The following is a 13751-nucleotide window of genomic DNA, read 5'->3' on the forward strand; positions in this document are numbered from 1 at the left end:
TCTGAATATTTTCTTATTTCAGACATTATTTTCTTGACCATCTGAAAAGCCGTAGGAGGTTGCATCCAGGTTCAAGAAGTATCTAAATGGCTTGTCTGGTTTTCTTAGCCCTTGATAATAGTGAGCATGAAGGCAAGGGCTTATGTGGCAATGAAATCCTACTTCTTCCCTTAGCAATGATAGTGCTACTCTGATCCCTTATTATCTTCTGTGTGCTACGTAAGCCAGTGGGACTGAGGGAATGAAGTTAGTTCTTGGTCATAATTCTCAAACTTGCCAAAGGAATATCACTTTCAGATTTCAGCCACTTAATCTGATTCATGACAATAATAAAACTCTCCTGTGAGGAAGTACTGACTATGATGCTTTGGCACATGTAAGAGCTTTGTGCTGTTCTTTCTGGGTTTTTTTCCTCTTCATTTTTGCAAGAAAAAACCCAAGACTTTAATTAGAAGAAAGAAATGGTTCAAAACCAGCATCTAGCAAGTTTTAGTAGGATTTTGAATACATATGTATTTCTTTTTTAGATGGTCAACCGTCAGTGCAAGTATTTGATAAAACTCTCCAAATAAAGCAGATGAATGTGTTGGAAGCTCTGGATCTTTTGATTGCCCGAACAGACAAAGGTAGGAGAGGTCCCTGTTCTTGGATTCTTGCATGACTCCAACTGTTGCTGGGTATGTGTGTCTCATGACAATTGTGTCTCATTTAGAAGGATTAAATGTGCATAAAATGTGCACATTTTTAGTGAGGTAGTTTTTTACCCAGTAGTCTGTGATTGAGTTTCATAAAGAGAACATATACAAAGCAAGAATAGGATCTTTATATATAACTCAGGATAGCATTACAGATACGCTTGGTTTATTGTTTTTACCCTGTCTGTTTCCTCAGTATTTGCTGAAGTTCTGTTTATCCAAGCTTTGGGTAAAACACAGTTTCTTCTGTATCACTGGGAGTTTCCCAGTTTGGTTACATTTGATGAAATTCACCTTGAGATCTTACAGAACTAGCTCAAACTATGTGAGAGCCATTTGCAGTTCTCTCAAGACACCTTGAGAATGGGTGACATTTTTAAAGATCTGGGAAGTGTAGTTATATCAATTTCGTTTGTGAAATTTCTAGAGAAAATCCTTCTGTATCCTGGAGGGTTCAAATTCTGTTAAGGATCCAGTTATCAGTAGCTCATCTGGATGGTTCCAGCTCTTAAAGTTAACCCTTTCACTCTTGCTCTGCAGTTTATATCTATTGTATTTTTGTTATTTTCCAAGATTTTATATATTTGCAAAATATTGTGTATTTGACTGTGTGGAAGCTCTCAGATCATGCTTTGGCGCAGCACCACCTAATGGGAAACTTGGCTACTGTACTGAAGGGGTTGGTTACTAGAATTGTAAATCCTAGAGAGTTCATAAGTCTTCTGTCCCCAGACAGCTGTTATGTTTTGTTTACTTTTGCTCTGTTTGTAAGGTGCTACTTCTCGTTGGAAGTATTAATTTCAAACTGCCACATTCTTTTTTTAACTTCTTTTTTCTTGATTCTCTCCATTTATCAGGGAAAGACTCTCGTATCCTTGTCTTCAGACTCAGTGATGTCCAAAAAGATTTAGAGACTAAAAAAATTATAAGAAGCAAATATGACTGCAGAGAAAATAAACTGGAGAGAACAAAAGGTGATATTGTTATCCTTATGTGTTAAAAACATCCACTGTGCTTTGATGCTGGTAGTTGCCAGGGGCTTATTAGCTCTCTTTAGGCAGGTGTAGGTGTTCCCCTTTAGTATTTTCTCTGGACAATTAATTCAAACTTTATCAAGCTTATATTAGAAAACTACTCTACTAGAGTCCAGCGTGACGTTTTTGAATGTTGTAAAAAACACATGTTACTTGGCACCTGCTGATGATGATAAGCTTTAGAGAAAAATAGGATTTCAGGGTTGGGAGGTAAGAGAAGAATTTTGAGGGAATATTAGACTGAAATAAAGCACACTCTAAATTGGAGGAACACTGGCAAATCCCCCATTAAATAGTAGTGCTTAGATTAGTCTGGGTGTTGCCATTGTTTTTGTAGAAAAAAAATGTTTCCTAGTTTTCAGAAGCAAGGTGCTTTGAAAAGCTGGAACTTGCAGAATAGTGATAACCCATGCACTTAGGATTAAGGGTAAAAGTCAATTTCAAGAGTCATAGGCTTTTGTCTTTTCCTAGAAGTCGATGTAAACCTATTGAGGAGTTTTTAATTCTGTGTTGCCAAGTCATCCATCAGACTCCTGTTGTACTACTCATCATACAAATACAGAACAAAAAAATCAGACCCTACCCCAACCACTTAGAGTCTAGAACATTATTTCCTCAGGCTGCCATTTGTATGCCATTAATACTCACCATGGAAGCGAACTGAGGATTGTTGTGGCTATTCGGAACAAACTACTTCTCGTCACAAAGAAATATAATTCACACAACACTTTAACCAGCACCTCTCTGCTATCATCTCCTGAATCTCCAGTAGAGGAGTTCCAGTACATCCGGGTATGTGTAATCTAGTTACTAATTATCTTAACACATTGAGCAGCACTCAGCTAGAGTGGGGGGTACAGGGAAGGCAGAGTATGCATTATCATCTTGCTGAACTAGAACAGAACAGACAAATAAAAGTATGGTAGAGTTCAATCATATATATGCTAAATAAAACTTTCAGATATTTTAAGAATTGTTTCTGCTTGTTCTTTGTTATGCTTCTGCGCTTAGAAAACATATCTTTAAAATCATGGAGTACCTGCAGCACTCACAGTAGGAATTTGAAAAAGAGAGTAATTCTGTTATTTATGTTATAGGAAATATGCCTTTCTGACCCTCCGGTGGTTATGACGCTGGTGGATGGACCTACTGGAGACAGTGACAATATGATCTGTGTAGCATATCGGCATCAGTTTGATTTAGTCAATGAGAGTACAGGGGAGTCCTATAGATTCCATCATGTTGAAACAAACAGGGTAAGTTTTCATCATTGAAATGTTTTTTGCAGATCCCCACTGAATATAGTTTGTTGCAGACTCAGTGCATGCTGTGCTGGCCTCTTAGGAGTGTAATTTGTGGAGATGCTCATGTGTGTTGCTTTTTACTTCTACAACTGCTGCTTTAGGGCACTCTGAGACATTTGTTCCTTTTGGGATACATGATAATAGCTCCCAAGAGAAGTAGTTATAAGATATAACATTGGGAGAAAGCCTGTGTTTCAGGCTCAGGAATGTTGTTGTTGTCAAAAATATTTTTTTCTTCTTAGCCAGTAGTTAGCTTTTTGCTTTATTTTTGTGGTATCAATGTTTTATTGTTTAAAAAACTGCATCAAAATAACTTCAGTGGTTGACCACCCGTATCTTACCCAGATTTGCTTATTTGTAGCTAAAATATTTACATATAGCTTATAATTATATTTAAGAAACTACTGTCCAGTCAACTAATAACTAAATCTAGCTGTCTAGGACATAGGGTTGGGATTTAGATAAATGTCTTGGTTTCCAGAAAAAAATTCCAGTATTTCCTGCTCCAGAAAAGGATAGTTTCTAAATAGGGATGTGGACATGTAGTTTTAGAAAAAAAAAAAAAGAAAAAAGGAAGATTTTGCACAGTTAGTCTGTTGTTGTTGTTAATGAGATAAGGGCCTACTTTTTTCATTTGATAGTTCTTAATATGTTATTTGCTTTTTAAATTGTTTGTGCTTTTATTGGATCTGGTGATGAAGAGGTGCTCCTGGCATGGTTGATCAAATGTAAACTTCTCCATAGCCCTGGGAATCAATCTTAATCTGAATGAGGAGGAACTAGAAGTAAATAATGAGGATGGAGAAGTACGTCACCATTGCCATCCACCACTCCCATTTCTTTTCCACACTGGAATCCTTATTTCCTTTAGGAACACAAATAAGGCAGACAATTAATATGAGCTGAGCTAGTGACTTTCATGATGTTGAAATGGGTTGCCCACTTATTTCTCTGGACAACAGAGCAGCAATGGGTTTCAGTCACTACAGAAGATGGGTCAAAATGCATTTGGTATGGATGTGTAAACTTTCAGGTTTGCTTAACAGTTCTTGACCTGCACAGTAATCTTAAATCAAAGAAAGTCAAAGAACTGTTGTTCATGGAATCAGTCTCTCAGCCCTCTCCCTGTCCAAGGAGATGGTTTGGGAAGCATTTGCCTAATGTAACCTTATGTATTTCACTAATATGGTCTCATTTCCTGAACAGATATCCTACTTTTTATGGCTGTTTTGGTTTGGTTTTAATCTAAATGTAAAAGACAAAACCAAAGTTGAATTAAGTGAATTTATGTAGCCTGATCTACATAAAATATACTGTGGTTTAACCACCATTGCTTCTCAATTTGTAAATTCAGACTGTTCAGTAATCCTTAGGTGCATTCCTGTTGACTTCTGTAAATGTTAGTGACTTTGAACCAGTAATTGGTGTACCTGATCTTTTTGCTAGTCATGATGTGCATTTGAAGATCACTTTTTGAAAATAATTGTTATCTTTAACATACCATGTTGATTCACAGCTTTCTGAAACCATCCTATTTCCCAAAATTTGTATTTCTAAATAAGTTATATGTTTTTATTGCTTTACACTGTTGTGTAGTTATGAATGTTCAGTACTGTACAGAATGAAACACAAAAGAAACTAATTTTCATCTTGAGAACATCCTGAAGATTACATCACAAAAGAGGCTATTTTTTTTTTCTTTTTTTTTTTTTCTTTTACCTGTGGTTGTGCAGTTCCCCAGCTGATTGTATTGCTTGTTAGTCACAACCCAGTTGTAATGAACACAGTATCCTCTGTCTGTTTGTTAATCTTTTCCATTATCATTGCAGGTTAATTTTGTTGCAGCAATTGATGTATATGAAGATGGTGAAGCTGGTCTGCTTTTGTGTTATAACTGTAAGTGTTTAGAAAAGGCCAGAAATGGTAATAGGTCAGTCTGCATATGTAGGTCTTCTTTCATTGCAGTCTAGGTCTATATATAAAAATAAATTTTAGTGTTTCATGGAAAGTTTGTCAAAATACATTCTTTGGAACTTAAATGCATATTGGAGAAATTAGAAATTTGAGTATTTTAGTCATACCAGCTGTTTTATAGATGTGCAGGTTATATGATTCATGAAGTCTTGGTGTCTGTAATGACCATGTGCACTACAGTCTTCAAAGAATGTAAATTACATGAACATATGGCTACTTGAAGGGCAGGGAGGTACAATTCTGCAGACACTGCTTTCTGAATTTTTCTTGCCTGTTCCTCTATCTATAGACAAGTTAGGGACCTGATAACTGTTGAAACAGTAATACTTTGTGAAATATGACACCTTATTAAAACGTAGGTATTTTATTTTGGTCTTTACAGTGTGCTGACAGAGAAAGCAAATTTTGCTTAACTGTTTGGCTATAGAGGGACTTTGACATGAATATTTGATTGTGTGTGTAATGTCTACCCTTCTGCAAAATCTCCCTATAAAGTGGGTGGTGGTTTCTTACCATGTAAAGTGATGGATGCTTCTTTTTTCTATTTTGTTATAGATGTTTGTCAGTACAGAAAGGTATTTCCTTTCAGTGGAGGTTCTCCACTGGTCCAGCCATCAGCTTATGACTTCCACTTCAGCTGGAATCAAGTTCCTTATGCTGTTGGTAAGAAAACATCCCTTTTTAGTAGATGTTTTATCATTACCATTTGTGCCAGTACTTGGCTCTTGGTGGAATTACAGTATTCTGGGAATAAGCATGTTACATTCATAATGCCATTTGACTTAAGTTTCTGAATATGATACTTTTGAAAAGTGGAGCCTTGGTAGCAAGTTCATCCCTTGCTGTACTTTTCCCCCCTCTTTTGTGTTTGTCATTTTCCATTCACTCTACGTTCTGCCAGGCATGACAATGAAATTTTCTTCAGGCTCGATGTAGCTTGGTGTACATGAGTATGTTAGACAACACTTTTCATAGGAATGGAACGTGCCTATGAATGGAAGAGGTCAAGAACAGTTTTCAGGGAGCATCCAAGAAAATTTTTCTTTAACTATTCTTCCTTGCCAAATAACTTCTATTTTGTTGCAGTCTGTGCTTTCCCTTATGTTCTTGCCTTCACTACTGATTCCATTGAGATCCGATTAGTGGTAAATGGGAACTTAGTCCACACAGCAGTTGTGCCTGAGCTTCAACTTGTAGCATCAAGGGTAAGATGGAAAAATCATGTTTGACTATTTCTGTGATATGTTTGGATCTAACATAAAAAGTTGCTGCCGCTAAAAACGCAACAAACAAAACTGAAATATGTGCTACTTTATCTGCAGTAATTGCTCATCTGTGTGCTCCTGGTTTATATCAAGGACAAAGAGAATCAGAAGATAGCTAAGAAAGTCTCACTGTACTAATGATGGGTTATTTGTCATTTCAGTCAGATATTTATTTTAAAGCTACTGCTGCAGTAAGTGGATCATCTGACAGCAGCTCTAAGGAAATGAGTTCAAAGCGCTCTCCTCAAACACCGACAGCTTCCGAAAAGCCAGAATTTCCTCTTCCTTCTCTAGAAGGTATATGTGATCTCTAATTGTTCCAACAGCTATCACATCTTGGTGTGGCTGATCTTCAGTAAAGATGGTAAAAATATGTGAGTTCCTACCTGAAAGTGTGGGTGATAAGAGATTTTCTATTTTCCACACATATAAAGCACTTGGCTGAGCTTTTGCACTGTAGTATTGTCATGGGGTGACTTTACCTTTAAGATAGCTTCGGGAGCTGGGAGAAAGTTGAAGCTGCGAGAGGTGATGGGAGTCTTTTCTTGTGACCAATTATTGGTCATTTCTAAGAATTGACAGCAGTTTTGACCATTGAAAAGTGAGATCAACTTTTGTGATGAACACCACCTTAAGATGTAAAGCCAGGGCTCTCTTGTTCTCTTTGGTTTCCGGCTTCTGATGAGGTAACAGGCTCTGTCTTGGCCTCCTACCCCCCACCCCCCCTCCAGGCTGGACAAGGCCGCAGAGGGTGGGGGTGGGGGAGAAATGGAGCCAGTGGCCTGACTTGGTTTCTGCTGCTGAACTGAAACCTGACACCATGAACATCTGCAGCTTTCCAAGACTTTGACTCTTACTACCTGGAAGAGACTGACAGATTACTCCTTTTTCCCAGAGAGAGAGAAGGAGGAGAAAGAGAGAGATAACATGAAGAGGACATCATAAAACCATCAAAGACAGTGAAGAAAAGAGTTAAGTTTTAGATGGGGAAGAGAGAATTAGGAGATGCTTTATAAGCTGAAATATTTTTCTGTTAAAGCTATGGAGATGGACAATAGTGTTCTGAAAAAACTCCTTTAATTCATGACAGAGTATATTGGGAGGAATGGAGTGTTCAAAGTGTGGATTTTGAGCAAAAAGTGGAGTAATTGTGATACAGTGAGGTGCTGGAACAGAGTGAGGCAAAGTAATAGTTGAAGATTTGAGGCCTTGAGAAGCAATGAGAAAACTGTTTCCAGAGAAGCTCACAGAGACAAATGAAGAGAACTTTTGCCTTTGAATAACTCATCCTTAAAATGACATCCCTAGACTCATTGACCCATAACACACCTCAGAGTGATGTGAAATGGGAGGAGTGAACTGATGACAGATTTCTGGGCAGCTGGCATCAGAGAAATAGAAAACTATAACAGAAATAGTTTTCTTGTGAGAAACTCCATAGATTAGCAGAAGAAGACTTCTGTTTCTCTACAAAGGCTGATGAAAAGACTCTAGCAGGAATTAGGACTGTTTTAAACACCAAAGTTCCAAAGTTTTTTGTCTCTATGTTGTCATGTGAACAAGGGAATGGTGGGTAGTGGGGGATAAAAGGGTTTTCTGGAGGTTTAGTCTGGTGTTCTTATTCTTGTAGTTTTGTTAATAAACTTTCTTTATTCCTTTTAAGTTTTAAGCCTGTTTTGCTCTTGTTCTAATCCATATCTCACAGCAGGAAATAAGTAAGTTTTCTAGTAATTTTTTTAGTTACTGCTTTAAAACCACAACAAGTATCTTTTCTGAATATATGGTAGCACTGTTCTGAAGAAATAATTTCTGTAGGAAGGGAGGAATTAAGCCTCGGTAGCTTGATGAATCTTTGGCAACGTGACCACAAGTAATAATGCAAAAACGGGCATACAATTGTGAGAAAGCTTGACATTTCACCTGTGGTATTCTTTTCATTTAAGAAAAGTTTAAAGACCACTGAAGCTCTTTTGCAAAACAAAAGTAAGAAGCCTTGAAAAACTCTGCACAGATAATTTAGTGTAACAACATCTGTGAACAGTCAGTCTATAGTGTAACAATAAAGGAGAAAGAAGGGAACTAGATAATGCAATATGTGTGTACATCTTTCTTCCTCAAAACTGCTGCTTTACTGTTAGCAGAAAGGAAAAGGAGAAGGTAATCACAAATTTCTTAAAGGCAGTACTATTTGATAGCAAGTTTGGGATTTTGGTTTGTTTTTCTTCTATGAATTATGAAAACGTGGTATTTTGTGTTACCTAAGAGGAGGAATCATAATTTAAACCACTTGGAATCCAGGGTCCAGTATGTTTGCAGTGTATAAAAACACATGGGAACAGTGTGCCATGTAATAGTCAGGCACAAATCATATAAATTTACTTCCTGGTTCCTCTCCTGATTCATCATGTTGCCAAGAGTCAATCTTCTTTTTCTCTCTAAGTCAAATTGATTGCATTTCTTCCTTCTCCTAGCTTACTTGTATTGAAAGATCTCTAGAGCAAGAAAGATCTTTGTAGTTTCAGTTAAGAAGTGCACAGCTGAACAAGTATAGCTTGTCTTTATAACTTTTCTTTTGGAATTATTAAGAACTGATTCCATTGTGCAAGTGTAATGTTCTTTCTTCTTTCTGTGTTTCAGGTGAAATTCCATGCAAAAACCTGTACAAAATACCTCTCAGCAATCTGGTTGGGCGAAGCATTGAACGACCTCTGAAGTCACCTTTGGTTCCCAAGGTCATCGCTACTACAACATCAAGTAGCATTACTTCTCTTCCAGTTATGCAGTCACGATCTTTATCTCGTATGGAAATTAAAGAAATTGCAAGCAGGACACGTAAAGAATTGCTGGGTAAACTTTCCTCATTCCTCAGTGTTATATATCAGTTGTCAAGCATATACTTTCTAATCTTTGCACTGTCACAGGTAGGTTTGTAACATGCATCTAGTATTCATAAATTATTAAAATAAGAAAAGGAAACAGTGAGGAAGCATTATTTGCAAATAGTATAGCCATTGTCTGATCATGTATAAGATGGCCATATTCTAAGCCAGGTAGAAGTAGTTAATAATGGAAACCAGCAACGAATACCTTAACATTTTCATGAATGCTTTGTTTTCTGTTGAAAGTATTAAGTCTTTTATTCCTTTATTGAGGCCTCTTGGATGAGCCTATACCCAAGACAGAAAGTGCACAGAAGCTAAAAATGGTTTCTCGAAGACAGTCAGACCCCAAGCAGGGAGCCATAAGATCATCTAGTAGTGACAGGTAAACATACTTTAGAAAAAAGGCTAAGTTTGACTGTAAATATTTTTAGAATTGATTGCTCATGCATATCTCGGTTGGCATGAGACTGACTGAGACCTTTGTATATCTGTGTGCATTTCATGCTACTGTGTTTGTTAGAGTAAATGAATACTGTAAGTACTGAAACAATTACACTTTTTGCTAAAGACACGTTAATGAGCAAGGCAGGACTAAATGGCATTTTGGGGGGACCTGCTGCAGCTGAACCTGTTACAAAGATTTGGACTTCTGCAGCTGCACTGTGCAGACTCTCTTGCTGTTTTCTTTGTATGCTCTTGTGTTGCTATTTTCAGAATAAATTTTGTGAAAAAATACCACAGCTTATGTCTGGCACTGACCGTAGTGCCATTCTCTTGTTTTCACTGTTTCCATAACCTATGTTTACACAGAATACTGGCAGAATACAGAATACCTGCAAGATACAGGAGACTGAGAGTAACAAAGCAAAACTAAACTCTTGCAGTGTAAAACTATGTTTGATATTTCCCTATTTGGAAATTATTTGGGGGAGGGACTTCATTAGTACTGCCTTTTGATTATTTTTTGTAGAGTAAAACAGGAAGAAACTCGGTTGTAATGGTCTGTGTCTGTCTTTAGGATAACTTGATTGAATCTAGAAGTAGCCATTTTTCCTTCCTGCCCTGACCAGTGTATTTTTTTTAGTAACTTTTGTCTTCCTCTTTGCAGGATAATCTCAAGCTCGTTTGAAGGCTATTCTGAAAGACGTCATCTTTCCACCAGTTCAGATCCTGATACTTTAGCAAACAGGGAGGAGAGCTCACCACCTAGCTATCCATTTCAGCTGATTTCTTTATATGATGAAGACATCATTGACTTAAAATGAAGACACTTTTAAAAAACCTCCCTTACTACACATTTTCTTACAACTCTGTAAGCTCTATGGCAATGTCACAAACACTGCTTCTGGTGGTAAAATGTGGCTGGAAGTACTGGTGATATATCCTTATAGAACCCATGTTCTGGTTAGCATAGCCTGATTTGGTGATGCTTTTATCTTTGACATAGGTATGTTTTCTCAGTTAATGAAGCATTACTTTTCGTGGCATTCTAACAGTAGGTAATCAATGAGAAATTCAGGCTGAAACTGAAGTAAACAAAAAGTGTTACTTGTTCTAAGCTGCTTATTAATTTGAGTTACCTAAATGACATGCAGCAAAGTTAATTGCTGTTATTACTATTCATGAGTTGTTTTACAACAGTGTATGTCATGTTGGAAGAGGAATTTTTTAACATAGATCACTACTTTCGTTTTTTCGGTCTTTAAAAAACAAAACAAAACAACAACAAAAGAAGGCTTGCAGGTGAGGTCATTTCAAGCAGTGCAGTCAGTCCCTAAACTGATGCATCTGTGGTATGTTTACTGAATAATCAGGTGAGATATGAAGATCGTGTTTCCTTTGCTCATTTTTAGAGAACCTTGAAAACTCTTTTGGCATAAAGAATCCGTGAGCAGAGAAACTTTCTATAGGAAACACAAACTTTCAAAATGTTTCTCAAAAATTGGAAATTAAAAAAAAACTAAAAAACCCACAAACAAACAAAAAATGCCAAAACAAAAACCCCAGTCCATCTGCTGGAAAACTCTTATTGTAGTGCATCTGCAGATTTTTCCATTACAGGCAGAAGAGCCAACCCCAATTGTCTTTGACTACAAAAAGATTCTTATGCAGACATCATCATTAGCTGTTGTCTGCACTTGCACCAACAGTATAAGTTACTATTTCAGATAGTTGTATTTTTGTAATTGGATGCAGAGTCAAATTTCACTGCTAATAAGCTAGTCTTCTATGATGAAATAGTCATCTTGTCTCTTAGTGTTAAAGGACAGGGATTTATATTTAAAGTTTGATTTTTTTTTTAATCCTTTCCTGTAGAACACCTTTACAAATATTTTGTTTGGTTTTGGTGTTTTTTCATTAAAGCCTTTCTATATAGGACATTTTTAACTTTACTAACAAGTGTTTCTTGTTCCATCTGTAGAAATACTTCTGTATGCTTGATTTTATTTCATAATACCACTTGTATGTCATGATTTCACTTCTGTTCAAGTATGATCATCTGCAGATGTGTGCCTTTTGCTGCTGTCAGTCTGAATGTAAAACTGGTTTTGCAAAGTGATTTTTTCTTAGTTTATTGTATATAATGGCTGAATTGCTTCACTTGAAAATATGAAAGATCTTACCTGGAAGCATAATTTCTTACACTCAATTGGGGTGGCTAATCAACACAAGCAATATTTTCAACAGTAATTAGTCTAGGAACAGAAGGCTATTATTACTTTAGTGGGTTTTGCACTCATAGATGTGTGCGGTGAACCTTAATATGCATCTAAAAGGAAGTACCAGACTCAAGTCTTTGCAAAAACTTGTAATTATTTTTTGAGAATGCTGTTTCCAGCAATTGTGTTACTTTACCCTATCCATATTTATTTAGACAGTTAAGGTTTAAAAAAAAAAATCAATCTGAAAGTACCACGTGGTACTTATTTTCCAGGAAGTTGTAAACACTTCTGAATCTACTTTTGGGGTCACTGCTGGCACTTACGTATTTTTAGAAAAGAAAAGAACCAGCTTTTTCTATGAACAGCTTTCTCAATGTAGTATTTGATTTCTGGTTTGTGGCTATTTTTGAAGATTGTACCAGCGTGTTGCAAAACTGGGGCTTCAGTTAAAATTTTAACTGGAAACTTTGCTTTATCCTGTTAGAATTTTGGATTTTAAATATACTGTAGATGTTCATCTGTGCTATTATAGCATGATTTAAAATGATTAACCATTGTTTGAAAACAGTTGAAGCAATATATGGAGATTTTAAAACTTGTTGTGAAGAACCTGAGCAAATACATACTTAAGTGTCCTGAAAGACTAGCCTTAGAGATAGAGCACTAGGGAGAACAAGAAGAATAAGCTTGACGGAAAGCTTGATTACTGGCTATGATGGTAGTCAGAATGCATATAGATACAGCATTTGCATTATATCACAAACATGATTATACAAGAAAGGGCTATAAAGCAGGAGTTATTTTCTTGAATCAGAAGTGAAGCAGTGGCTGTAAAGTATTACCATGAATTAAGAGATGATATTGGGGGGTGGGAAGGGGGGGGGGGGGGAGGCAAGAGAGAAAGAACCTTTGAAGGTGTGCCTGTAGTTACAGCAATGATGATATCTAGCAAATGAACTATAAGGAGTACAGAAACTGGATTACTGAAACTAGACAAAACCAGATCATACTGGCTTGGTGGTACATACCTGAAACAGGATGTTGGTATCATTTGAAGAGAGAAACCCAGCATCCCACCCACCTCCCACCTGCTTTTATGCTATAGCTAGACTTAACAGGTCAGGTACAAGCTGTTAAGCAGGTCACACTAGGAACTGCCAGACCTTAACAGACCATTACTCATATAGGACAGGAAGGAGCTGAAATCTGGAAAAAAAATAGTGTCTTCCTTCTTAATGTTTCCAGTAAGTACCTTAACAAGGCTTCGGCTTTTTGAGTTTTTGCTTCTGTACTTAATCAAGAGTGTTGTAGAAGGATAATATCTAATGTGACAAAAGAAGTACAGAGGAATACAACATCTAGTTTGGGTTATACACCTAGAGATGGTAGCTGAAGCTTTAAAGTCATGTATATGTAGTTTACTACCTACTTAACTGTATGAGTGCAGCCCAGAATATAGGTAGAAGGTAGAGAACATGGAAATAATGTTCCATTTTTATTTGACACAAGCCACAGGAACCAAATTCTGTGAAGATCGTTATCACATTGTATCAAAAGAACAAATACCAACACAATCATGTGAAACTGCTGGTGTAACAGGAGAAACCTCTATTGTACAAGGATATGGCTTCACTGAGTTTTTAATAGTCTGATTAGACCACCATGATTTCTGTGTCTTTTCATGTGAGAACTAGCTTCTAGCCATTGTTTCTCTCAAAAGATCATCCTTACCATTCAGACTGCTAATTAAAATCTAGAGACCATTGGTGATACTGATACATAAGCTCTTGGGCATCATTTATAAAAGGCAAAGTTCTTACACATCTGCAGAACCTCTCCTTAAGACTGGTGTAAGATGACAAGGCTTCTCAGAAGGCTGCTGCGATTGCTATAGTGTTGTTCTCTCCAGAGTTGGAACCATGTTGTTTGCCCTC

General features: G+C 36.9%; 1 protein-coding gene across 1 annotated transcript in view; it reads left to right on the forward strand.

Moving 5' to 3' along the window:
• GARNL3 (GTPase activating Rap/RanGAP domain like 3) overlaps positions 1 to 12664 on the forward strand; it is a 35083-nt gene extending 22419 nt beyond the window's left edge. The window contains exons 19-29 of the mRNA XM_058853805.1: positions 528 to 626; positions 1553 to 1669; positions 2349 to 2521; positions 2827 to 2985; positions 4863 to 4929; positions 5563 to 5670; positions 6094 to 6212; positions 6434 to 6569; positions 8910 to 9119; positions 9425 to 9536; positions 10263 to 12664. Coding sequence (XP_058709788.1) covers positions 528 to 626; positions 1553 to 1669; positions 2349 to 2521; positions 2827 to 2985; positions 4863 to 4929; positions 5563 to 5670; positions 6094 to 6212; positions 6434 to 6569; positions 8910 to 9119; positions 9425 to 9536; positions 10263 to 10419 — 1457 coding nt within the window. The 3' untranslated portion in view covers positions 10420 to 12664. The remainder of the gene's footprint in view (positions 1 to 527; positions 627 to 1552; positions 1670 to 2348; positions 2522 to 2826; positions 2986 to 4862; positions 4930 to 5562; positions 5671 to 6093; positions 6213 to 6433; positions 6570 to 8909; positions 9120 to 9424; positions 9537 to 10262) is intronic.
• Positions 12665 to 13751: the final 1087 nt, after the last annotated feature.

The sequence above is a fragment of the Poecile atricapillus genome, chromosome 20, assembly GCF_030490865.1.
Source record: "Poecile atricapillus isolate bPoeAtr1 chromosome 20, bPoeAtr1.hap1, whole genome shotgun sequence".
NCBI classification, from domain to species: Eukaryota; Metazoa; Chordata; class Aves; order Passeriformes; family Paridae; genus Poecile; species Poecile atricapillus.